This window comes from Heterocephalus glaber, unplaced genomic scaffold (assembly GCF_053883595.1).
Source record: "Heterocephalus glaber isolate CG9 unplaced genomic scaffold, H.glaber_assembly_v1.0 deba00001555, whole genome shotgun sequence".
Taxonomy (NCBI): domain Eukaryota; kingdom Metazoa; phylum Chordata; class Mammalia; order Rodentia; family Bathyergidae; genus Heterocephalus; species Heterocephalus glaber.
This window is the reverse complement of record NW_028258346.1, coordinates 6,823,980-6,849,836: the sequence shown is the minus strand read 5'-3', so window position 1 is coordinate 6,849,836 and position 25,857 is coordinate 6,823,980. Positions and strand designations below refer to the sequence as shown.

The following is a 25,857-nucleotide window of genomic DNA, read 5'->3' as shown; positions in this document are numbered from 1 at the left end:
TTTTGTACTTGTTCCTGTTAGTTTCTCTTCATTTAATTGTAGAGATTAAATTCTTAAGACTTAACCTTTGAGGAGAAAGGAAGGGTGAGGAACGGTCAAATATTGCTCTGTGAATGATGTGTTATTAATGAAAACTGGAAACAAAAAGGGAAGTTAGAAAAGGTAATGTGTTATATTATTGAATCATAGAGGATCCACAGGATATTCTTGAAGCTATAACAAGTAGGCAACTAGAAGGTAAGGTTTTAAGTTCAGAGAAAGGATCAGGTCTAAAGCTGTATATACAAGTATTTTGGGTTTTTTCACATATAGTTGATAAGTCTTTGGGAATGGATGAAATCATTCATTCATTCTGTATTTACCATATGCTGGATGATAGGAAAACAGTAATAAACAAAGTAGACCCATTCTCTGTTCGCAGAGTTTCCTAGAGCTTAAAAGTACAGGGCCCTCCCGCACAAAGGCAGGATACTTAAGCCAGACTTCAGGGGTCAAGGAAGCTGAGTACTTTTTGGTGAATAAAAGTTCAGTGAAAGGGGAAAAAAGGAGATGGGATAGAGTCTAGAGGGCATAGTACAAAAGACCTGTGAGAGAGGCCTGGCATGCAGGGAAAACTGGGAATATGAACCGAGAAGAAAATGTAGAAAAGGAGGGCTGGAGTCAGCAAAGGAGCCTGAGGAGTGGAAATTGACAGAGAAAGTGTTGAAGAACTCAGAGGAAGTAGTTAGCAGGCTTGCTCGGCAATGTCAAACCTATACAAGAAATCAAATTGGATGAAGATTAAGGAGTGAAGCTACTGAATTAGTGATCATGTGGTGGTAGGTGATCTTGGAGATCAGTTTTATTGCCAGATTGCAGTAGATTGAGGAATGAGTATGAAAAATTTTAGAGAAGGGTAGGATAATGGTTTTGAGGGGAAAACCTCAAAAGCGAGGAAAAATATTTTGGAATGGGAGAGTCACTGCACTCTCTAGCATAAAGCAGGAAGAGGAAAGGGTGGAAAGATAGACGAAGGGAACAGAACACTAAGGAAAAGATCAGTGTTGCAAGTTCCAGAGGAGTTTAATCAGAACATACCTGAATGGTTTAGGCCTGGAAAGTTGTCTTCCTTTGAGGGGTTAGAGAACCAAAAAGACTTAGAAGAGAGCTCTTGAGAAGAAAGGCAAGGACATTTATACCAGTGGTGTTTCCTGGTGAAATGGGAGATAAAGTCTTCTGAAAGTGAAGCAGCAGAAAGGCACAGCTGGGAGGTTTGAAGAGGATGGCAGTGCTTAGGTGGAAATGGATATATTCCAAATAAAACCGCAACAATCTTTTTGATCACAGCTGGGGTTTTAATTTTTTATTTTTATTAATTGATTTATTTTGAGTTTTTTGATTGTTGTTTTTATAATGGAACTAACCATTGAAGTTTTTATTGGGAACTTGATAGAGTTGGAGAAATGAATGAATGATTATACTGTTCCCAAATTGAGCCTTGACCAAGGTGAGAAGGAATTAAGGATGTTCATATGAGTGTAGCACAGTCCTTGATGTAACGTGTAAGACAGTAAGAGAAGTTCGATGGTGCCTGATTAATTTTTTGTGTTGCTGGGGTTGAACCCAGAGCCTCACACATGCTAAGAAAGCACTTCTGCTACTGAGCTACAGCCCCAGCCTAAGAGACGTTTTTAAATGTTAACTTGATAATTTTCATTTTTAGTTCCTTAATTTACCTAAGTAAATTAGTTTAATTTATTCACTTTGAAAAACTTAGCAATTTAGAAAATGCTTAAGGATAGATTTGAATCTGATGTAATCTTATCTTGCATCTAAATTTACTAGTTAGATTAGTAAATATGCAAATCATTCTCCTAAATCACTCCTAAGGTTAGAAAAATTTGCCATAATCAGAGTGTGTGTGTGCATGTGTGTATGTATGCACATTTGTATATGTGAAGCAAATTTCACTTTTAATACTATAAAATCATTTGGTAAAATATGGTTCACTTTGGATTCTTCAAGCCAGCAGATTATGTACTTATGTTCTAGGGAAGGAAGTTTCCAATTTTCCAAGACACAGAAACTCAGTATTACAACTCTAATTAAGTAGGGCATCATGTCTCCAAAGTGCGCCCCATATTTCACAGTACTCAGGAAGAAAGACTGCTCTCTGCTGCTGTTCAAGTCTCGTGTTTTAACTACCTCAAATTTTTGAAATCTACCCCATCTGCTGTTTTCCTCCTCTCACAAAACTCATTAATATTATCTAAAGACCTTTTTAAATTCTCTTTTTATTCCTAGAAATTTCAATACCTAACTCTGAAATTTCTTCTTTTTATCATCTTGAATTTTTATAGGCTGCTTACCCAACTCTCTGTACTTTTCTTCAGTTAATTATGGTGTTGGCTATATAATGAAATCCTCCATAATTTGCATCTCTTTCAACTTTAAATTCTTGAACTCCGAAACTCCTTTTTCAGATCTGTTTCACGAATTTCCCATTTATCCATTTAGCACTTTTTAAGTGGTACTGGAGTGACACCCAGGGACGCTGTATCACTAAACTGTATCCTCAGTTCTTTTTATTTTTTTTATTTATTAAATGTTTTTCAAAAGAAAATTGCAGTGGTTCTATTGTCAGCCAAGGAGAGTAGCGCATGGAAGCATTCTTGTGATGAAGAGGGATATCCCATCACACTGTCCATTTGTGCTGCTATAACAGAACGTTACAGATTGGGCAATTTATGAAGAACAGAATTTCATTCTCCCACAATTCGGGAAGCTGAGAAGGTCCAAGTGCTAATATCTGGAAAGGGCCTGTTAGTGTGTCCTCTCATAGATGAAGGTAGAAAGGCAAAAGTATAGTCACCTTACCTTATGTTCTAGGAGAGCAAGCTATAAAGATTGTTTTTTAATTTCATGAAGTCTAATTGCTTCTTTTTTTTTTTTGTAACTGTGCCTTTGGTGATATACCCAAAAAGTCACTGCTAAATCCAATGTCAGGAAGCCTTTACCCTATTTTCTCTTAAGAGTTTTAGATCTTAAGAGTTGTAGACCTTATATTCATTTTGAGTTACTTTTCAAATATAGCATTATGTTATGATTCAGTGTTATTCTTTTGCAGGACCATTTATTGAAAAGACTCTTCTTTCTCTCTTGAATGATTTTGGCTCCCTTGTCAAAAATAAAATGACCATATATATGAAAGTTTATTTTTGGGCTTTCCATTTGATGCTGTTGGTCTTTATGTTTGTGTTTATGGCCATACCACACAGTTCTGATTACTATAGTTCTGTAGTGAGTTTTGAAATCAGTGAGTGCAAATCCATATATTTCATTCTTCCTTGTTTGCACTATTCAGGGATCCTTTGAAGTTTTATATGATTGTAGAATGCCTTTTTTTCTCGACAGTGGTGTCATTCTACGTAGCCCACTTTTGTTGTTGTTATCCACATCTCTTTCACCACCTCTTATCACTGATCCTCCCATAGTGATTTCATAGAGGTTTCAGTCCATAATTGGCTGGCTTCAAGCCAGAGTGGCAGAGCAGCAACAGTTCATGAAGCAACAGGAGAAGTTTTGTTTTGTTGTTGTTGTTGTTGTTGTTTGGGGGGGTCGGTACTGGGGAATCCAATTCTGGACCTTGCCCTTTCGAGCCAGGTGGGGGCACCACTGAGCTAAATCCCTGACCTGCGTTTATTTATTTTTTGATTGAAAAGGAAGTTTGCCAAATTGCCCAGGGAGACCTTGAACTTGCCATTCTTCTGCCTCAGCCTCCCAAGTAGCTGAGATTATGGGTGTGTACCACTGTGACCAGCCATCAGCAAATATTTATTGAACACCCATTATATGCTAAACAATACAGTACTCTCTTTTAACTATTCTTCACGGCCTTCCTCCTTTTAATCTAGCTCTTTGATACTCTATCCTGCTTATTATTGTATTGTATTACTACCCTGATTATGTCCTCATTTGCTTTCCTTCCTTCTTTCAGTTGCATTTTAACCAGCACCTTCAATTCTTTTGGTTCTTTAGCTTCACTTGACCTCTTCTAATATACAAGGGTATATGTGTATTTGTATGTGTATTCTTAACAGTGTTTACTTATACCAGTCAATACCTTTAAATTAACTCTTCCTTTGGCTCTGGCAGCATTTTTTAAGATTCGAGTTAAAAATTACTTTTTGCCTGAAGAGTTTCTAGAACCTTTCCTTTCCTCTTCCAATTCATAAATGAGTCTTCTCTGTGGTTTTGGTACAATTCAGTAAACGTCTCTGGACTACTCTGCCAAGAACAGTTGGAGATTCACAGATGGCTGAGTCTTAATCTTTGTCTTCAAGGGCCTCAGACCCTAAGACAAAACACGTAAGTACATAACTCCATTATAGTGTGACAGATGTAGGACATATGACTTTGGGAGGAAAATGGAGGCTTCTGAGAGGAGGAAAAATCCATGTTGTTTTTTTAAATCATAATTTATCAAGTAGACTAAGCATGAAGGGTAGGGTAAATCTCTAAGATTGAAGGAACACTATATGCAATGGTATGTAATAGCAAAACAAGGAGACATAGGGAAATTACAGAAAATTTGGTATTTGAGTGTAAAGTTTGACAGTAGATTACTGAGAGATGAATTTAGAAGATTACACAGGCAGTCATTGAAGATCTTATCTGTAAAACATGCCCTGTGATAACATGTACCATACTGCATTATTGATTTCCATCTTCCCATCACCACCAAACAGGCTCCTTCAGGGCAGGCTCTCATTCATTTATCTTTTCATACACAGCATTTAGCCAAATGTCTAAGATACGCTAGATCCTCAGTAAATGCTTATGTTATTAACATAGACTCTAAAACTTTAAAAAATATTATTTTATTGGTACATTTTAAGTATACAGTATAATGACATTCTTCATTGGAAATTTGCACCTTTACATAATCTCTTGGTTCTTAGTTTTCCCCCTTCCCCTGCCCTCCCTTCAACCCCTTCATCCCTCCCTATTTACAAAGACTTTGTTTCCATTTTTCCATTTTCTCATATTAATTCCATTCCCTTCTTTCCTTTCCCCTACCCCTCTCACTTCCCCTTCCCCTTTGCCCCTTTTCTTCCTATTTCACATTATCTATTATACCTTTTAGTCCTTATTTACACTTTCAGTTTCTCACACTAGAGAAACTATTTGGTATTTACATATGTGCGTCCTGGTTTTAAAAGTTATTTTAAACAAGACTTATTTAATGTCTGATTTTAATAAAACCAATTATTTGATATTGGAGATATACACACACAGACAAACATATAGACATACATGCATACACACACTCAATCTCCTGAGTTGAGTCTAAATATGATCAAGACCACGGTCTTGGTATCATATATCTAGTATGTAAAAAGTTAAAAATAAAATGTTATTGTTTCCTGGATGTAAGTTACTATTATTGAGAGACAAGACAAATGTGTAGAATGGAATATAAGTCTTCTGCAGGTTTTTGGAAGTTCTGCATGTATCTTCTCATGTACTTTAATCACCTTCTGTATCTCTTCCAGAGTGCTGGACACCAGACAGAGATTTATAGCAGAAAGGAATAATCAGAAACAGTCTTAGAACTTGACAACTAAACTATGTAGGGCAGGTACTCTGGTGTCTAGGTTAGAAAACTAATAGGTTTTCAGTTCCAGTGTATTCTTGCCTGTTGTTTCTGAAAGGGCAGTTCAGGCGGGGGAATAGAGCTCAGGGGCAGAGCATCTCCCTAGTATGTACAAGGCTCTGGGTTCAATGCCTGATATTACAAAAGAAGAAGAAAAGAAAAGACATTTCAAATCACTTTGGAAAGTAACACGAGTGTTTTAGAAATATTATGAACATCAGTAAGAAAAGGAGGGTTATAACTTTGAATCAATCAGTAATCCTACTACATCCTCATAATTTTGTCATCTGAGAAAAATTGGCTAATCGCTAATTACCAGTGAAGAGATAGAAAATGAAAAAAAAAGTCTTTTGAATAAACACATTGCCTTGATGTAAGTGGTTTTACTCATCTTTTCAAGAAAAACCACTTGAGTGTGTCTGCTTTCTCTTCTTTCTTCTTAAATGTCTTTGCCGAGGAGTCAGCTAACCATTCTGTTTTCTCCTAACGTCCTCTCCGTTCCTCTTCCTCTCAGTATCTTTTTGCCACATATGTTGCTCCGTCAGCCACACTTGACATTGGACTCCAACAGGAAAAGAAGAAAGAAATTTGTATGAAAATACATCCACCATTTGAAGATCTTTTTGACACAGCAGAAGAATATATCCTTCTTCTCCTTCTGGAACCCTGGATGAAGATGGTAAAGTCAGACCAATTTGCTTACAGAAAGGTATTGTGGCACGGATGAATAGTGTGAACCGAAGGGCTGAACAAAGTCTCACATGAGCCAAGGATTTAGAGTTAAGATTTGGGAAAGCTCAAAACTTGGGCAGGGAAAATGTTTATTAACTTAATATTTGCCAATTTCCCTATTGTCTCCTAAATCTGTGTCATTTTTAGTTCTCTGTGCAAATATGTCAGAAGAGAGAAATCTGAGTTTTGGTTTTCTGTGGACTAACAAAATATGCTATGATAATACACTGGCTTTGTCCTTTCTTGCCATGTCTCAGCAGTGGTCTTAATTTTGATTAATGGAAAAAGCCCGTTCATTTTACGCTGGATGAGTTACAGTAAATATTACACCCATGGAAAATATAAACATTTCGTATGTATTGTGAAAGGTCCTCTGACTTCAGTGCTTCTATTTAAAGTACCCCCAGATGTTCATCAGGTCAGACTGCTTGATTGGATGAAAGTTTCAACACATCTTTTTTCATTCCGAAAAAGCTCATTTTAAGCCTTGATGCTTGAATATTTTCATTATTCTTATTGATGAGTGGAGGAAATTTCTTTAAATATTTATTTTAAATCACAAATTAAAACCATCCTTGGGTATTTTTTACATCAACTTAATGCATGTACCCTGTGCATGAGGTCATCTCAGGTGGAACTCTGCTGTCTTTGTATGGGTATTCCTTACTCATATCTACCTCAAAAATGTTAGACAGTCATGTGTCCCATCAGGAAGAGTAGATGGAGTGATTAAAACTAATACCAAAACACCTCAGGCAGAATTACCTTGTTGGATTGTGACTGAAGCAATTCTATGGCTTACTCAATTCAGGGAGGCTGAAATAATTAAATTTTCATTCTTGATTTTTCATTCTTCTGAAAAATTAGCACACAGTCCTTTCTACTAAATAAATCCACTTATTACAGTAGGAAAATTAGTGTAGTATCTGAAATTTTAAAATCTTATCTCTTAGCCATTTTAAAAATACATGTATATACTTTATTGCATGGAAGAAATGTAGTGTACAGTATTCTGTGATGATAAAAAAATTGAAATCATAACTAATTTTCCTAACTCAAAAAGTTTTGACTTTAGCAGTGATTCTTATAAAATGTGTAGGACAGGTTATACTCTCTTTTAATCAGAGGAAAAATATATCTCTTTTTCTTAGTTTTTAAAACTTCCTTAAATTTAGCCCAGAGATTTCTCTAAAACCCCAGCTGACTGTATAATACAGACTATTTCCCAAAAAGAATACTTAAGCAGGTTACCAAAGCTAGATATTAAACATAGAAAGTTATTAAGCATCTAGTCAGCCAAACTGTTCTTTCCCTGCAATAGAGAAACAGAGCGCCATGATCTCTTGACAATATAAAACAGCGATTTACAGGTTTGGAAGACTGAGAGCTGCTCGTGAGGATTAACTTGATGATTGTCTCTTCTTTTGCTACAGCAAGAAAGCCTTTTCTTATAGATTAATAACAATATGGAGTCTGGTCATTTCTTGTTTGACTGTCAATTATTTGGTTCCTAAAGCTAGTCGTGTCTGCCTTCATGTTATGTTGAATAGAAATTCGAAATATGACCAACATATTTACACTGTTAGTGTACATGAGGCGGCAAAAAGGAGGGGTGATCATCAGTGGCCCTGTATCATTATGTAGAAATGTCTGTATTTCTTAATACATGCATTTGAGATGGGACTTTGCTGTAGCTAATATTAACTATTTTGATCTTCCTGTTTTCACTTCCAAACTAATTTTCTTTCTTGACAATCGTGTTTGTTTTTTAAACTAACATTGGCAAATTATGCACCCTGTTCATTACTCTTTCATAATGCATATTCTATGGATGTCAAAAGTTTTGTTATTATTATTTTAGGTGGAACAGGTGGAAGAAAGTAGGCAGCTAGACTCCACATGCCTCAGAAAGCTACAGGCTTTGTATAAAGAGTCATTTCCCAAGAAAACTGAGGTAAGACAATTTTCTACTTAGAAAAACAAACTTTTTATGCTGGAGAGAGCTACCACTTTCACACTGGTGTCAAAGAAGCCTTATATTGAGGAGATCATATATTGATAGAATAGGGGGCAAGCAGTGTCATTTTCCTGCTATTCCTTTGCCTAGCATGCTGCATTTGACAGGTGTTGCATTATATCGACACATTTAACAACAGAGTCAGAAAAACAAAGCAGATAAAGTAGCAGAAGGAGCCAGGACATTTGTTCAACTTACCTAAGGCCAAAAACTTGAGCCTTAAAGCCATTTTATAGTGCTTTGAATATTGTAAGTTATTTTATGTCTGGCAGCAACTCTTTTTCCTTGTTGTCAGATCACAAAAGTTAAATTGAGTTTTACTAAACAGAAAAAAAAACTTATGTGACAGCAAAAACGAAACGATTTAAAAATATGGAAAAGAATTGGAGAAGTCAGTAGAAAGATCATTAGATTGACTAGAATATAAAAATGTTATTTTGATTTATGTATGTGTGTATGTCAAAACACTTGTATGACTAAACTGTGATAGCTATATAAAACCATAAAATTAAATGTGTGCATCTGTATAAAAGACAACCTGTAAAATGTCTATGATATATTATTATATAAATATGTATGGAAAAAACAATGATATTGTCTGATCCTGTTTATGTAAAATTATGAATGTATTTCTACATTTATACATATATGCAAAAAGAGATACTGTATCTGGAGACATTTGCCAAAATGTTAAGGATAGTTCTGAGTGCTAAAGTTTAGGTTGATTTCCTTTTTACTTTCTTCCTCATATTTGTCTGAAATTTTTATTCTTGTATGATAAAGTTTGACAAAAACATTTTTAATGTAACCATGATAGTTGCTTTTGTTAACATGGAAGTTTTCTACTTGAGATACTACTTTCTTGGAGAGAATACATAAAAATCAAAAAAGGAAGTAAATTATAAGATTGTATTTTAAACTTTAGAAACTAAAATTTATAACACTCAGCCAGTTGTGGTGGTGCATGCCTGTAAACCCAGCACTTGGGAGGCTGAGGCAGGAGGATTGCTGTGAGTTCAAGGCCAGCCTGGGCAACATAGTGTATTCAAACCAAGCATGAACTATATAGTAAGACCCTGTCTCAAAAAACAGAAATAACAGAAGAAAAGGAAAGAAAGAAAGAAAAAAGAGATTTTTTTTTTTTAGATTGAATGCTTTTTTTTTAACTCTCCATAATACTTCTACAAAAGGAAAATTAATTTTTTTAAATATTGGTAGTTTATCTCTTGGTCATACACTGTTTATAAACAAATAGAGAGATGAATTTTATAAGAAATTATATGATGAAGAGCGTTTCAAAGTATAAGCCTCTTTGTACCGTTTTGCCATTTAAGGCTTATGAACTATCACATCAGAGATCTTAAAATTAACTTATATGGAGATTACTATCAATATCATAATTAACTTTTAAAAGTTGTTAAAGAAGAATGTTTTATGTTCATTATGTATTGTGAAGAAAAAGAACAAGGTTACAAAACCATATGTAGGGGTATAATCCTATCTTCATTTGTAATCAACTACATGTTTATATATAAAAAAGACTGTAAGGATGTATATAAACATATTAATGGTGGTTATGTCTCGACAGTACTATTATATATGATTTTTATTTTTCTCACAAAAGACATATTACTTCTATACTAAGAAATTAATACAATTAATATTTTTTAAACAATTGCTTTGTACATAGTACATGTTTACTAAGTGCCCATAAAAAGAAAGTGATGGAATGGAAAGAAACAGAACAGAATTTGATGGGAGTTGGAGCCTGAATCACTTACATTCTTTATCCAGTTCTATCACTGAATGGTTAAACAGCTTTGGCTTAATGTTGATTTTTCTTTCAGTCTCTCTATTTAAAATTATAAATAATTTGTTGCATTTAAGAAACTTTTCTAAAAAGTATTATGTCATTAGGATGCCACTGGTCAAATTGGAACTGGTATTTTATCACTCTCTGATGTCTCTAAACAAACAGAATATTGGAATAATGTTCCTGAAGAATATAAGCATTTTAGTTTTAATGATCTGCTTAACAACAAACTGGAGTTTGAACATTTCTGTCAGTTTCTTGGGGCGCATTCCTCAAGGTAAGGAACATAGCCATTTTTAAATATTTCTTCCTTAAAGCATCATTTTTCTAGGCTGTTAGTTTTGATTTAACATATCATAAAAGTGATTTGCTGCTATATTTTTTACCTATGTTGGTAAAACCTAATGAACATAATCATCTGAGATCTGTATGCATTACTCTTTGTTGGTGTGCATAAACTGAAGTGCTGATTGTATTTTTTTTCTCTCAAGTTAGCAGAAACTAGTTAGAACTGGAAGCCGAATTTCAGTTTGTTTCCTTTCATTGTAATAAGAATTGTCTAAATTTGGGCTGTTGTCAAATGGATATGCCACATGTGGAAATTTCCTTGTATTTGAAATTTATGATACTAGTCCATAACTAATGAAGAAAAAAAGATGAGGGTGTAGTAGAGTCAAGCTAAGTGGCCCAGGGAAGGTGCAGCGGCAACACTGTACTCAGTAGTTCTGTGGTTTCATCTGTTGCACTAACTAGTCAAGACGGTCACTTTCTAAGTCCTGTCAAAACAAAAGCTTTTTGATGTTTCATAGAATTTAGAGAAATAAATAAGAAGTCTCTACTTTTTCTTTGTTTTTATTTTAGCATGGACCTTATGTGCTGGACAGACATTGAGCAGTTCCGAAGAATAAATTACAGAGATCGAAATCAAAGGGAGGCAAAATCTATATATATTAAAAACAAATACCTTAATAAAAAATATTTCTTCGGACCCAACAGTCCAGCTTCTCTGAATCAACAGAATGAGGTATCAACATATAAACCTATTTTCTATTTTGAAGTGTGAAAATCAATCATTTATTTCTTTTTGCCAACAACTTCAAAGTCTTCTTTTCCTTTTGCTGTTATGATTTATATGCTAGACATTTTTGATATTTGAGTGTTCACAAGTATCTATAAATTAAATGGTTTTAAAAGGTTTTCAAGTATTACATATTATTTTTAAAAATACATTAGCCAGGTGTGGTAGCATACGCTTGTAATCTCAACACTTGAGAAGCTGAGGCAGGAGGATAGAAGCAAGTTTGAGGCCAGCCTGGGTTGCACAGTGAATTCAAGACCAGCCTGAACTGCACAGTGAGATCCTGTCTCAAAACAAAACAAAAAAAACCCCAGAAAAGTTACTTTAACATAACTTTTATTCTTCTAGGTCTGTGTTGTGGATAATGCTTAGAAATTTGAGGGTAGAATCACAGCTTTGTACCTCCTATACTTGAGTTATTTATTCATTCTACAAATATGAGTGCCTCTGATATGCCAGACATTGTTCCAGGTACTCAGAGCAAAGTAGTGAACAGGGAGGACAAGGTCCCTGCACCTTTGAACAAGTAGGAAAGCAGTTATTATCAACCATTAAGCCTAATCTCCATCTCTTTCTCTTCTGCTCTTAGCTGTTATTATTCCAAATATAATCCATCTTTGAAAATTCTGTTTACAATTTTATTGTCCCCAGAATCTATTTTCATTGACTAGGAACATAGGTTTGACCTTTTTGTTGTATCAAAGTCCTATGGCCTTAACCACAACTTGTTAGTAGTAGTAGTGTCATTAGATTTACAGAAAAAAAAAATCAGAGTGGGATTCAGCTATGAGTTTGAGTGTTCATGTAACACTTTTATCTCATGAAGTGTGTCTTAATTTTTATGCTTTTGAAATACAAATAGTTAAGCATTATAATTTATTTAGTTTGAAGTTTTTTAGTTCTACAGTACTACATAAAGATCAAATTATTTCTTTTTATTTTAGGAGCTTAAAAGGATATATAGTCTATTGGTATACATTTATAAAACACAAATTTCATATTAATACTAAATTCAGAAAATTAAAGAAAAATTCGGAGACATTCATGTGTAGAGCAAACCAAATTAATAAGCTATATCTTTGGTGGGAGTGGAATAAACAAGAATTTTTGGGAGCAAGAGGGAGAAGAAATGGTAAAATTAAGCAACTTTGACAAAAATGCTTTGCTGTTAGTTCCCCAAGATACAAATCTGGGACACATTAGCAAAAGTCGTTGGCTATCTCAATAAGCACAAGTATGAATAAGCACATGGAAAGCATTTGTTTTGTATTTGGCTTGTGCTCCATTGTGTGAAGTTTCATGGTATCTGATGCTACTGTATGAACCCTCTGTAGTATGTACAACACACTGAGGGTTTAAATGTCACATTGCTGTCATAGCAAATGGTTGTGCTTCACACAGAGCTTTCTCAATGAGCCTTCTTCCTCTCCATCACTCCTCCTTTATTTACTTATTTTATACTTGAGCATGTCCATGTCACATCAAGTTCATAAAGATCACGCTCGTCCTCATTTTAGTTGTGTAGCCAGTTTGAGCTTTGATTAGCAAGGCAGTTTTTTATGCAAAAGCAATATTACTTTTGGATTATTATTTGATAAATTCTATTTAAAGAGGACTAAAAAGGAGTTTGTCTTTTGTTTTTACATGAAACAATATTATTATTAGCAGCATTTTATTAATATTGTTAATCAAAGGAGAACTATATAAAGAGGGTAGCTGTTCTAGTGAGAAATCCAGAAATTTTGAGCAATATACACACCGAAACAGCTCGAAAACAATAATCTACAGCAGGAAATAGCTACCAGAAGCTTATCGAGGCCAATGAGTATGCAGAAAGAAGATTTGGGCCACAAAGAAATTGCAGTTTTTTGTTGTTTTGGTTTTGGTTTTTTTGGTACCGGGGATCGAACTCAGGTCCTTGCGCTTGCACAGCAGGCAGCAAAACCACTGAACTAAATCCCCAGCCCAAGAAATTGTGTTTTTAAATGATACCACCTGTAAAAGTCTAACTATTATTTGAAAAATAGAACTCTCATCTACTTCTTGCTGCCTCTGTTTTCTTCTTAGAAATTATCAGGAGTAGGGCTGGGGATGTAGCTCAGTGGCACTGCATCTGCCTGGCAAGTTCAAGGTCCTGAGTTCGATCCCCGGTACCAAAAAAATAAATAAATGAAAGAAAGAAAAAAAGAAAAAGAAATCATCAGGAGTAGTCCTACATCACTACCACTGTTGTCATCCTGCCATTCCCAACCCCACATTTGTCAGTAACATATATATTTATAATATCTGCATCAAGGTTGTTCCTTAACTAATTAATACTTCATTTTCCTCACCCATAAAAAATGCTTTCTTAGAAGAACTTGGAAAACTAATAGATTAATATCCACATTTTATAGTTGAAGGTGCTGATTCAGTGGAAGAAAACAGTGCCTTTGCCTCTGGTCACACTGGATAACGTTCTCAGCCCTGGGGCTGGGGCTAGGGGCTGTAACTCCCTGGAAGGGTGTGAGCCTCATGTGCCTGAGGCCCTGGGCTTAACCCCCAGCGCCAGGGGAAAAAATCCACTCCTGTGTTTGTGGTTTTTTAAAAAAATATTTCATAGAAAAAAAATTGTACATATAAAACAACCACCATGTAAACTACAATTCTCTTTTGATGTTAGGAGAGTTGTTTGTCATTCTTGTATATAATATGGCCACATTGCAAAAAATGAAAAGTGCGGCACTTTCAGGAATGAATGGATGACTGTTAGTGTTTCTTTAGCAAACAAAAATTTTTAGTTACTGTCTCATTTTTATTTTCTTAGGTAGTGGAGTTAAGTGGTGGTTGGGGAAAGATTCTCCATGAGCAGCTTGACGCACCTGTTTTAATTGAAATTCAGAAGCATGTCTTAAATAGGCTGGAAAATGTGTGGTTGCCATTGTTTCTTGCAAGTGAACAGTTTGCAGCCCGACAAAAGATAAAGGTATATAAATCAGTGTCATTTCTGGATGGAAATTGGCAGTACTTATCAAAACCTCAAGTGTGTACCAGCAGCCTCATGCGACTGTTGACTCAGCCATTGTACCTCTGTAGGTAATGGTTAAAAGCATGGAGTCAGACTTCCCAAATTTTGATGTCAACAGTACCACATATTAATTGTACCACTTTTAAACCTCATAAATTTAGTCTCCTCATTTGAAAAATCTTAGCTAATAATAGAAATTGCTTCATAAGATTATTGTGAAAATGAAATGAAATTAGTGTGTGTTTAGTTTCTCAAATGGTGCCTAGCATACAGCAAACACATGTTATCTATCAACATAGTTGTTTTTTTTAATATTATTAAGTCCTTACACAAACAGGCAAGGCTATACCAGGATATTCATTGTAATGTCCTATGGGGGAATTGTTAAGTGAGTTACAACAATTCCACTATGGAACATTACACAGATTTCCATATAACATGAGATTATATAAATGAGATTTCCACACATATGAAAGATGTTATTTATTGAGTAAAACAAGCAGGATGCAAAACAATATATAGAAGACAATCTCATTTTATCTACTTCTCTTTGTCCATGTATTCATGTCTATGCATTTTCATCTATATTCACCCATTCATCCATCTAGCTATCATTTCATTCGTGCTTGGGAAAAAAGTCTAAAAGGTTCTGCTTCCTGGAAATTGGTGTGGGGATTGGGAAGGATTTTTACTTCTTACTTTATAAAGTGGGTTCTTGTTCTTGATTTGTTTTAATTTTATATGAAGCAAGTATTATTTCAATCATTTAAAATATCATTATCATACCTAAAAACAGTCAATTCTAATCTTTACAAAAATAATAAAAGTGTAAGAAATGAAATGATATTCTATGCCATTAATACTGCTTGGGAAGAACCTGAAAAAGTTTCCCTCTACATTGTCTTGAATTTATGAGACACTTTGAGGACTGTGTATCTGGAAATATCCTTAGTCATTTGAGCTGAGCAACAGCTGGGAACACAGAATTTATAGTATGGAGAAGAGCCCGACTCATTTTAGGCAGAAAGTTCCCAGAAATAAGTTTTGGAAAAATTCACATCTCTTCATTCTCTTTCTGCAGGGAAACTCCAGTGCTCTTTCCAAAGCTAAATAAAGGACATTTGGCTTGCTAATATTATTTACCACATTTTCTCATTATATTTACCACAGTAATTTTTTTGTAACTTGTAGTCATTTCCTGATTTAGCATTCTTTGGGTGGTCAGCAAACTAAACTGATTCTGGCAACAACCTTAAGTCAAACAAAAAAAGGAGAGGGTGAGAATTTATTACAAAATCTCATGCATTTAGGGGAAGAGTTGACACCCAATCTTTAGAAAAGATGTAGCCCAGAACAGACCTGGAAACCCAGCAAAAACTCAGATTTTTTCCTCTGGGCTGTGGCTATCAAATGGCTCCGTTCTAGGAATGTAGCTCAGTGGTTGAGGGCTTTCCTAGGATATGCGGAGATTGGGTTCAAATCCCAGCACTGCAAGAAAAGGGAAAAAATAAAGACCCAGCCCCAGTGGTCCTGGTCCTTGACTCTCTAGATCAGCTTCTGGATCAATCTGCTGTGGGCAGGGGGATAGAGACGCATAGCATATTGGCATGAGCAGTTCCCAGAAAGGGAAAATATTATCTATAGGCAGTAACCCCAAGAAGTAGTTCCTTCTGAGCATCCATGAAGGACAGATATATCAAAACTCTGAATGTTCAAGTCCCTCATTTAAAATGACATCATGTTTGCATATAAATATATCCTCCCATGTACTTCACATATCCTCTGATATACTTTAAAATCATCTCTAGGTTATTTGTAAAATCGTAAAGCAATGCAAATGCTTTGTAATTGTTGTTATACTGTATTGTTTAGGGAATAAAGATAAAAGTCTGTACATGTTCAGTAGACACAGGTTTTTCTCCCCAGATATTTCCCATTCAAGTTTGGTTGAGCCCAGAGATACAGAGGAAAGACTATCTACTGTATTTCTCTAGATGTTGACAATAAGCTTTGGATGCTTCTAAAATTAGTTGCATGAGCCAGGGATTTAGCTCAGTGGCACCACTGCACCGGCCTTGCAAATGCCAGGTTCTCAGTTCGGTACCAGAAAAAAATTAGTTGCAGAAAAGTATATGGCTGGGGCCGGGGATTTAGCTCAGTGGTTCCGCCGCCTGCCTCACAAGTGGAAGGACCCGAGTTCCATATCCGGTACAAAAAAAAAAAAAAGAGAGAGAAAAGTATATGGCTAGAAAATAGTGCAAAACTCCGAGAATCCATAGTTACCTCTCTAGCTCAGTCAGTTCCTGTGTGAGTCTAAGTGAAAATGTCATCCACATTCAGGCCAATGTGATCAGATGTTGTCTATATTTGCGGGTGAGGAAGTTGTGTTCCAAGAATGTGTGACCTCCAGAACCGTAACTGCAGGGCCTCCACTTCTCGGTCCTGTCTTCTGCTTCCTGCCCAGCACTGTCTCTTACCCAGCCTCACTTTTACCTCGGTTTCTAAGCTATTACATTAGTAAATGATTTCAAAACTTTGGACAGAAAATTAAATTTAGAAAAAAAATAAAAAAAATAAATGGAGACTTTAAAAAAACTTTAGACAGTATAAATAATAGGATAAAATGACTGGTTTTGCTTTTAGGTACAGATGAAAGACATAGCAGGTGACCTTTTACTACAGAAGCATGAAGGGAAAATCGGAGTCTGGAAGGCAAGTAACTGTTATATTCTTCCGCTTGTAAGTTCCACTCAAAGTACTGCTTCTTCCCTTTCTTGTCCTGTGACCATCGCTATAGATCAACTGACTGGTACTGTGCTTTCTTGCAGATGGGGAAAGTATGGCTCTTAACTTAAAGAATTTCTTGACCTGTTCAACCTTAGAAGTGTGTAATTGGCCTTCAAGTGTATACCATATTTTCCCCATTCTGTCAAGTGTCTCTTCACTCTGTTAGTGTTTTTCTTTTGCTATGCAGAGGCTCAGACAAAAGACTAAAACCAAGGTATATAAAGAATTCAAAAAACGTAGACCCCCAAAATTAAAAGACCCAATTAAAAATGGGCATCTGATAATGTGAAATAGGAAAAAAAGAGGCAAAGAGGAAGAGGGAGGGGTGGGGGAAAGGAAAGAAGGGAATGGAATTAATATGAGAAAATGAAAAAATGGAAACAAAGTCTTTGTAAATGGGGAGGGATGGAGGGGGTGAAGGGAAGGCAGGGGAAGGGAGAAAAAACAAGAACCAAGAGAGATTATGTAAAAGTGCAAATTTCAAATGATGAATGTCATTATATTGTATACCTAAAATGTACGAATAAAAATAATAAAAAAGAAAAATGCGCATCTGAAACGAGTAGATACTTCTTAGATGAAGAAATACAAAAGGTTATAAATACAAGAAAACATGTTCAACATCACTGACCATTTGAGAAATGCAAATGAAAACAACACTAAGATTCCATCTCACTCCAGAAAGAATACCTACTCTCAAGAAAGCAACCAATAACAAATGCTGACAAGGCTGTAGTGAGAAAGGAACACTTCTCCATTGTTGAAAAGACTGTAAACTGACACAACCGCTATGGAAATCAGTATGGTTATTCCTCAAAAAACTAAGAGTAGAAATTCTGTTGGACCCAGGTGTTCTCCTTTCAGGTATTTTCTCAAAAAAAGTTAAAGACATCATACCAAAGCAATATATGCATACCGATGTTTATAGCGGCACAGTTCATAATAACTATATCTTGTAAACAGCCTATATGTCCATCAACAGATGAATGGATTAAAAAAAAATATGGTAGGTGTGGCTCGCGCCCAGCGCACATCGGCGCCTGGGAGCCCCAGTCCTTGGGCTCCAGCCCCTGGCTCCTGGCCGTTTGCGCAGCAAGATGTTAAGGCACACCCTGGAAAGCCGGGACGCTCAAACCAGACAACTGCAAGATGCTGTCACAAATGTGGAGAAGCATTTTGGGGAGCCGTGCCAAATCTTTGCTGCTTATGTGCGGAAAACTGCCAGACTGCGAGACAAAGCAGACCTCCTGGTGAATGAAATTAACATGTATACCTCTACAGAGAGCCCAGATTTAAAGCAAGACCTGAAAATTTTCGCTGATGAGTTTGCCAAACTTCAGGATTATCAACAAGCAGAGGTTGAAAGACTTGAAGCCAAAGTGGTTGAACCCTTGAAAGCTTATGGAGCAATTGTAAAACTGAAACGGGATGATCTCAAAGCAGCGTTAACAGCAAGGAATAGAGAAGCTAAGCAGTTAACTCAATTAGAAAGAACCCGGCAACGAAACCCATCTGATCGACAGGTAATTTCACAGGCAGAAGCCAAATTACACATAGCTTCAACAGATATTACCCGAACAACTTGTCATCTGGAGGAAACTATTGACAATTTCGAAAAGCAGGAAATAAAGGATATCAAGAATATATTTTCAGAATTTATCACAATCGAAATGTTATTTCATGGCAAAGCTTTAGAGGTCTACACTGCTGCCTACCAAAATATACAAAAGATCGGTGAGGATGAAGATTTAGAGGTTTTCTGAAATTCTCTGTATCCACTAGATTATCCATCTCGTTTAGATTTTGTAAAAGCGAATTCAAAGTCACCTCTTCAGAGATCACTGTCAGCTAAGGGTGTATCTGGAACAGGACAGGTATCTACCTGTCAATTGAGAAAGGATCAACATGCAGAAGATGATAAAGGTGAAGAGGTAGACTTTACAGAAGAAGAAAATTAATTTTAAGTTAATTTCCACATGTCCATTTTCATCTTAAATGACTTGAAAACTTTATACTCACTTGATAAGGAAAACCTCAAAACAAAATCCCACCATAAATGCAAAAATAAAGGAAATTTATGCTGACCAAAAATTAAGGTTTAAAAAAAATTACATTTCAAAAAAAAATGTATTTGTACACCATAGAGGACTACTCTGCCATTAAAAAGGATAAATTAGCATCATTTGTAGGAAAATGAATACACTTTGAGACCATAATGTTAAGAGAAGTAATGCAGACACACAAGCTTAAATATTGCATAGTTTCTCTTATAAGAAAAAAGTGTGGACAATGTATCTAAAATGTATCTACAATGTATCTAAAAGTATCTTGACTTAGTACAATTGTCTTACATGTTTTATATGTTCTTTGGCCTATTAGTCTGGTTTTCAATCTGTATATAAGATAATTAGCTTTATAAGTTCTCATAAGATAAATAAATGAATCTCATGCTGGAAAAATGAAAGGGGGTGAATGGGGAGGAGAAAGGAATTGAAATGTACATGTACCAATCCCCTACACTGAATATAATCATTATCTACTGTAGTAGATATAGAGGCCAGGGATGGAGCTCAGTGGCACCATGCCTGCCTGGCAAGGTCTTGAATTTGATCCCCAGCACCACAAAAAAATATATAGATATAGATATAGACATAGATATATCGTATTTTCTGCATGAGGCCCTAAGTCTGATTTCCAGTACCACAAAAAAATATTTTTTTAAATTTGGCTTATGGTGGATTTATGGAGACCAGCTGTCCTTTCCAGCATATAGTGGTTTACTTATTAGTGACAGTGGATTACTTAAAAACAATGAGTAGTATGAGGTAGAATAAGCAAGTTAAATCATCTTACATTTATTTAGAATTGCAGTTTAGCTTTAAAAGAATTACAGTAACTATAATTTTGGTAATTATTAAAGTCACTATAATAAGATACCTTTACCTCACTAGTACAGTAATTACCTATTTTGTTTCTTAACAAGCAGGATGAACGTAGTCTTCTTTTTGAGCCTATAAGTTGATGTGTATTTATTCTCCTTCAAGTCATGGTAGGATGTCAAACTGGACATAGGTGACTCACTGAAAACTGACAAAGATAAAAGTTTATTTGAGTTGGGTGTCACGGCACACACGTGCACTCAGGAAGATGAGGCAGGAGGATCACTGTGAGTTCGAGGCTACCCTGGACAACATAGCAAGATCTTATCTCAAAACAACAAAACAAAACTAAAAGTTAATTTGAGTGTTAGAGGAATCCATGTATCTGTTAGAATGCTCTTTTCTGTATTTTCCTCTTGAAAAGAAATAATCTTTTCTTTAACGTTTGATTTTTACTATCTTTTTGTTAAAATACTAGTAGAATGAGCTTATATTTTATATCATTGTACATTATATATTATATTATTTTCTATTTAGTTAAATTACAGGTTTTAGTTAAATTACTAAGTTTTAGTATCTTAAGAACCAGGTCTTAAAACATTATTTGTTGAGTGGATTTTAAATAAACATCCCAGTCTAATCCATAGTTGTTCCTATTTATAGGGCTATAATTTTAATAAGGACCAGATGCTGAGGGTCTTAAGTTTTTGTCTAGAGAACATGGCATGTGCTTCACTGAAATGGTGATACACATCTGTGCACTTTATCTGAGTAATGGCACCACACTCATCCAGACGGCCCGGAGTTGCCTTCCATTCTCAGCGCCAACTCAGACAGGGTCCTCAGGGCCCTCCTGTAAAAGGCTCGCCTTTCCGGGCAGAATTAGTTACTCTTTCCTTTCTGTTCCGTAGCACTTTTTACATAACTCCTAAACACGTGCATTGATGGTCACATGTGATTTGTTTCAAGGAATTTATTTTACGCATTGTCAGTAATGGATATTTTTCATGTAATTTAATCATTAACATAATTTGTAAGCCCATCTAAAACGTTGCCTTTGGAAGGATGCTTCTTTGTATGCTTGTATGCTGAAATCAATTTGGATAACTTCAAAAAAATTGAAATCTATTTGATAAATTCAGTAAAACCTATTTCTTATGTTTTTTTGAATCTGAGAGAATAAAAGGGATTGGATATGTGATTTTAAATGATCAAAGTAAAAAAAAATGAAACACTTCAAAATTACAAAGATATAAAATAAGTGTAGATAAAAATACCCTTCAGCATTACTAAAACACCATGGGTACTTCTAGATTTTATGTTATGTAAATAATCAATCAGAGGAATTTTATTATTAAAATGATTGTTTATTATCATTATTAATCATAATTTATTATTAAATAATATAAAAATGTCTTACCTAAACACATGATCTCTTCAGGATAGGATTTTGACAAAGCTCTACAGTAAATTTTAAATTTAAATTAGAATTAATTGATACTTTTTCCTAAAAAATGAAAAACTTTCTTGATTATTCAACTGCTTTCACTTTTTACAACACAAGAGAATTATGTAATAATAAAATAAATAGTAAGGTAATGATAATCATAACATTATGATTACTTTGTTCCGCTTTAGCACAGAACTCATACTATGTACTAAAAAGTGCTTTTTCACCATGGTCACAAAACTGTAATGACTGTTAACATTCATAAACAATGTAGTCATGTGTTCTAAATCATCCAGTCAGTTCTTTCTTTTTTCTGTACTTCTTTAAAAAATGATGCCATAAAAATATAAGGGAGATAAAAGGAGAGGAACAGAGAGTGAAAAGTTGCCAAATGCTATTGTACTCATGCCACAAATTTCAACAGCCAAAATGAAAGGAAATAGAAGTTGGTAATTTTAACCTAATTAGTGACTTTATTTTTATATTTTAAACCATAGCTGATTTTGTGTATTCTCTGTTTTGGACAGCCTGTGGAGAGTAAGTGGATATCTTCATCATGTGAAATTATTACTTTTCGTAAAGCATTATTGAATCCAGTTACTGCAAAACAGTTTCAACATTTTGTGACTCTAAAAGGAGATTTATTGGGAAATGGGGTACTCTTTTGGCAAGAAGTACAAAAATATAAGGTACTGTATTGGGAGCTGGGGAAAATTTTGAGGAGGAAATGCATTAACATATCAGATTCTTAACTATAACTTTATGGACAAGATTTGTATAAGATATCCCAGTTTTGCTAGGTTCATACCCATAATTAAATTTTAAGATACTTATTGTTCATTCTGGGTAGATTTATTACATACAGTGAAGAGTAAGGGTGAGCCCTAAAATGATAGTATTGGGGTTTTAAATGCATTAATATGCATTATGCCCTAATGAGTACAGTCTTTCTTGAAGAGTTTTAACTCTCATATCTATATCTCATGTAGAAAAATGTACTATGTATGTATATATGTACCATGTAAATGTAGTATACACATTTTTTTCTTTCTTTTTTTTTTTTGGTACCGGGGATTGAACTCAGGTCCTTGAGCTTGTGAGGCAGGCAGCAGAACCACTGAGCTAAATCCCTGGCCCCATTTTTTTCTTGAAGATACCTGTATTTAGTACATCCATTTAACTAAGACCTCTATATAAGTATTCCTCCAGCCATATTTATAGCAATAGTAATTAAAGATATTTATAGATAAATCAACAGAGATGAGAAAGGCCTTTTTATTAGAAAAATAGCCAAATTTAAATAAAAGAACAAGGGGTTAGGTGCAAAGGCATTTTTTTTTCCAGGTTTGTGTTTAATAGATTCATATAGAATCTTTGCCTTCAGAAGAAGAGACTTTCCCTGTTACATTGTCTAGATTTCAGTGAAGAAATGCCTTCAAGTAGCTGGGCATGGTGGTACAATGCCTGTAATCCCAGCATTTGGGGGGCTAAGGCAGGAGGATCACTGAGTTCAGCGCCACTTGTGTGCTACATAATGAATGAGTTCAAGGCCAACCTGAACTACATAGCGAGTCTCTCTAACAAAACAAAAACAAAGTCTTCAAGTACCTAAGGTATCCAGCGTCAGCTTAAATGCTCTCAGGAGTACAGGCTTATTTCCCTACAAGTAGCCTATTTTATTTTTAAAAGTGAGAGATAAAAGTAACACTAGACTTGAAGAGTATAATGCTTTCAGTTGGCCTACAGTTTTAAGTACGTATTATGCCACACTACTACGGTTACTCACTATACAGTTAGTGACTGCTGAATAAACCCAAGCCTTCTACAACATCCCACAGAACTATTTCTACCCTTTTCTGTTATCAGCTATTTGTGTACTATTCTTAACTCAGGCTTTAACAGAAAAAAATTTGTAAAGATTTTCACAATCTTTCACATGAATAATATTTTTTAAAGGTTTTTGAGAATTAGAAAGCAAGTAGAGTCTGTTTCCTCAATAGGCAATTTTTCAATATGGCTGGGCAGAATTATCTTTAAGATAATAAGAACATGATGAAGCCCAACCCTACTAGGATAAGAAGTATTGAAATAAACCTTAAAAACAGGTACTTAAACCCATAGAGTCATAGAGACTACCCTTAGTTTGTAGCTGCCAGTCATCTCCATTTTAGTATCTTTTCTATAGTATAGCATGCAGGGCTTACAATAGTGAGTAGCTGTGTTTAAAAATATGCTATAAAATTAAAAATCATGCAATGGGAATAAATTTGTTCATCTGAGAAGCATTTATTAAATGTCAAATGTGCCAGCCATCATGCTAGATTGTAAGAATGATAAGGTGAATACAGCACATGGTCCTTCCTCGGGGAGGAAGACATTTATGAAAACAAATATTAGGAAATTATATTGATCCTGATCCATGTTCTGATAAGGTATAGTTTAGCACAGAGAAGGTGATGCTGGGGATGGAGAAATGGGAGGTCAGGGCAGCCTCAGCAGAAATGGTGCCATTTGTGTTGGACTTGAGGAAGTTCACCAGTTGGAAGGCATTCCTCCTGGCAGAGCCTTGTGAGATAGCCTTGCGTGGCTTACTCTTACTATTTACTACCTGCTAGTTACGGTCCTAATGCCTCTCATGTGATAATGAGTTTATTCTTCACAAGAAGCCTGGGCTCAAGGATGTTATTCTTACAGAATCCTTTGAAGTCCAAGATTTTACTTAACAGATAAAAGACCTAAAGCATAGAAAAGTTAAGAAAATCCCAACATCACACAGGTGATTAAGTGATAGAGATAGAACTTGAACCCAGTCATTCTATTGCTAAAGCTCATGTCCTTAACCACACAACTATGCTGCCTCCCAGTAATGGTTGTGGCAATATACAAAGAGCTGCATGGAGTAATCCTAATCAAACATTGTTCTGGACTATGAAAAGTTGGAAAGGACCAGATGTACAACAAAGCAACATTTGTTACCAAATCATGATATAGATTCAAAACAAAATACTCTGCAGCCAATAAAAATCATGTTGTAGGCAGCAAATAATCAATGATGGAAAAAGATGTTTAAACTAGCTACTAGAAAACACTATGGTTTAATAAAAAAAATATGTGTTATGTGGGTGTAAAGATTAGGAGAATATAGTCATCCAACAAATATTTACCAAGGGCCAGGCTAAACCTTGAGGATATAACAGCTGTCAGAATAGTCGTCCCTTATAGAGCTTCCACATGTCAGGAGGATGGGCAGATGAGTGGCAGACAAGACAATTGTAAGAGTAGGATTTGGGTAACTGAGGCAGCCCAGGATGCTATGGGAATAGGTAAGACGAATGTCTCCCCTGGATTAAGCAAGTCACAGAAAATTCACTCCAAGGAAACATGCTTAAACTACAACCATAATAACAGACTTCAAGAATTAAGGATAGAGGGCCGGAGATCTAGCTCAATGGTTCCGGCACCTGCCTCGCAAGTGCAAAGTCCCGAGTTCGTTCCCCAGTACCAAACCACCCCCCGCCAAAAAAAGAATTAAGGATAGAACTAGGCTAGTGGCATGATAGAGTAGAACAGTTAGGGAAAAAAAATCAGTTATGATTCTGTCTAAATTCTATGCCCTTTCTCAAAATTAATACTTTGTAACTTCATAAGTTTGCTTTTATTTTGAATGCTTATATTTTATAATTATAAATCAGACCCACCAAATAATTAGTGGGCACGGTAACCTCACTACTAATTACAAATAATGCCTATCTGGCAACATACCAAACATGTGTGGTATAAATAGGCCTTTTTTGAGGTGATGCTAAGTTGAGAAGTGCTAACTGTTATTACAGTGCAACATTTACATTAAGCTTTTCACATATAACTTTGGCCAAACATGCAAATGTTTTACATGACTGGTACCAGAATTTTTTATCTTTAATAATATCCATAAGATAGGTACCCATAAGACAATGACTGCCATACACTGGGTACTTAATAAATTTTAGCTCATTTCTGGCCTAGAATTAGAAGTTTCTAAATTTGTTTGCTTCAACTGATTTAGAAAATAATATCTTTGATAGCAAAATACTATAATTCAAGCTAAGCTATCTCATTATTAAAAAGAGAAAGAAGAGCCCTACATCTGTGGCTTTAAAAATAGATCATTTTAATGTACGGTCATTATTTTCAAGTTCTTTATCTATAATAAAAAACTTAAAAGAGGATAATGTAATGGGACAACTGGAAGTACATTAGGTACAAAACGACATGAGACACCTGTTCTCCACCAGCAGACCCACTTTCTTTCTTTTGTATTTTGTTATAGCTTTTTTTTTTCAGTACCAGGAATTGGACTCGGGACCTTGTGCCTAAGAGGCAGGCATGATGCCACTGAGCTCAGTCCCCGGCCAAGCAGACCCACTTTCATTGGTGGCCTTTCTGAGCCTGAGTCACTGTGCAGAGCAGTCTGGACGTG

At 35.3% G+C, this 25,857-nt stretch overlaps 1 protein-coding gene and 1 pseudogene across 10 annotated transcripts in view; both read left to right on the top strand.

Moving 5' to 3' along the window:
• The window catches only part of Rgs22 (regulator of G protein signaling 22), a 127,303-nt gene that overhangs the window by 85,594 nt on the left and 15,852 nt on the right, over positions 1 to 25,857 (top strand). For 6 of the 10 annotated variants that reach the window (XR_015442847.1, XM_087190671.1, XM_087190672.1 and 3 more), the window contains 7 exons: positions 6,150 to 6,344; positions 8,229 to 8,321; positions 10,302 to 10,474; positions 11,059 to 11,221; positions 14,082 to 14,240; positions 16,926 to 16,994; positions 21,926 to 22,087. Coding sequence is in view for 9 of the 10 variants with exons in the window: in XM_087190671.1 (XP_087046797.1) it covers positions 6,150 to 6,344; positions 8,229 to 8,321; positions 10,302 to 10,474; positions 11,059 to 11,221; positions 14,082 to 14,240; positions 16,926 to 16,994; positions 21,926 to 22,087 (1,014 nt within the window). In the remaining variant the exon portion in view is untranslated. The remainder of the gene's footprint in view (positions 1 to 6,149; positions 6,345 to 8,228; positions 8,322 to 10,301; positions 10,475 to 11,058; positions 11,222 to 14,081; positions 14,241 to 16,925; positions 16,995 to 21,925; positions 22,088 to 25,857) is intronic. The other 4 variants (XM_087190674.1, XM_087190673.1, XM_087190675.1 and 1 more) reach the window with 4 other exon arrangements.
• LOC147824081 (CBY1-interacting BAR domain-containing protein 1 pseudogene) lies at positions 17,002 to 21,917 on the top strand (annotated as a pseudogene).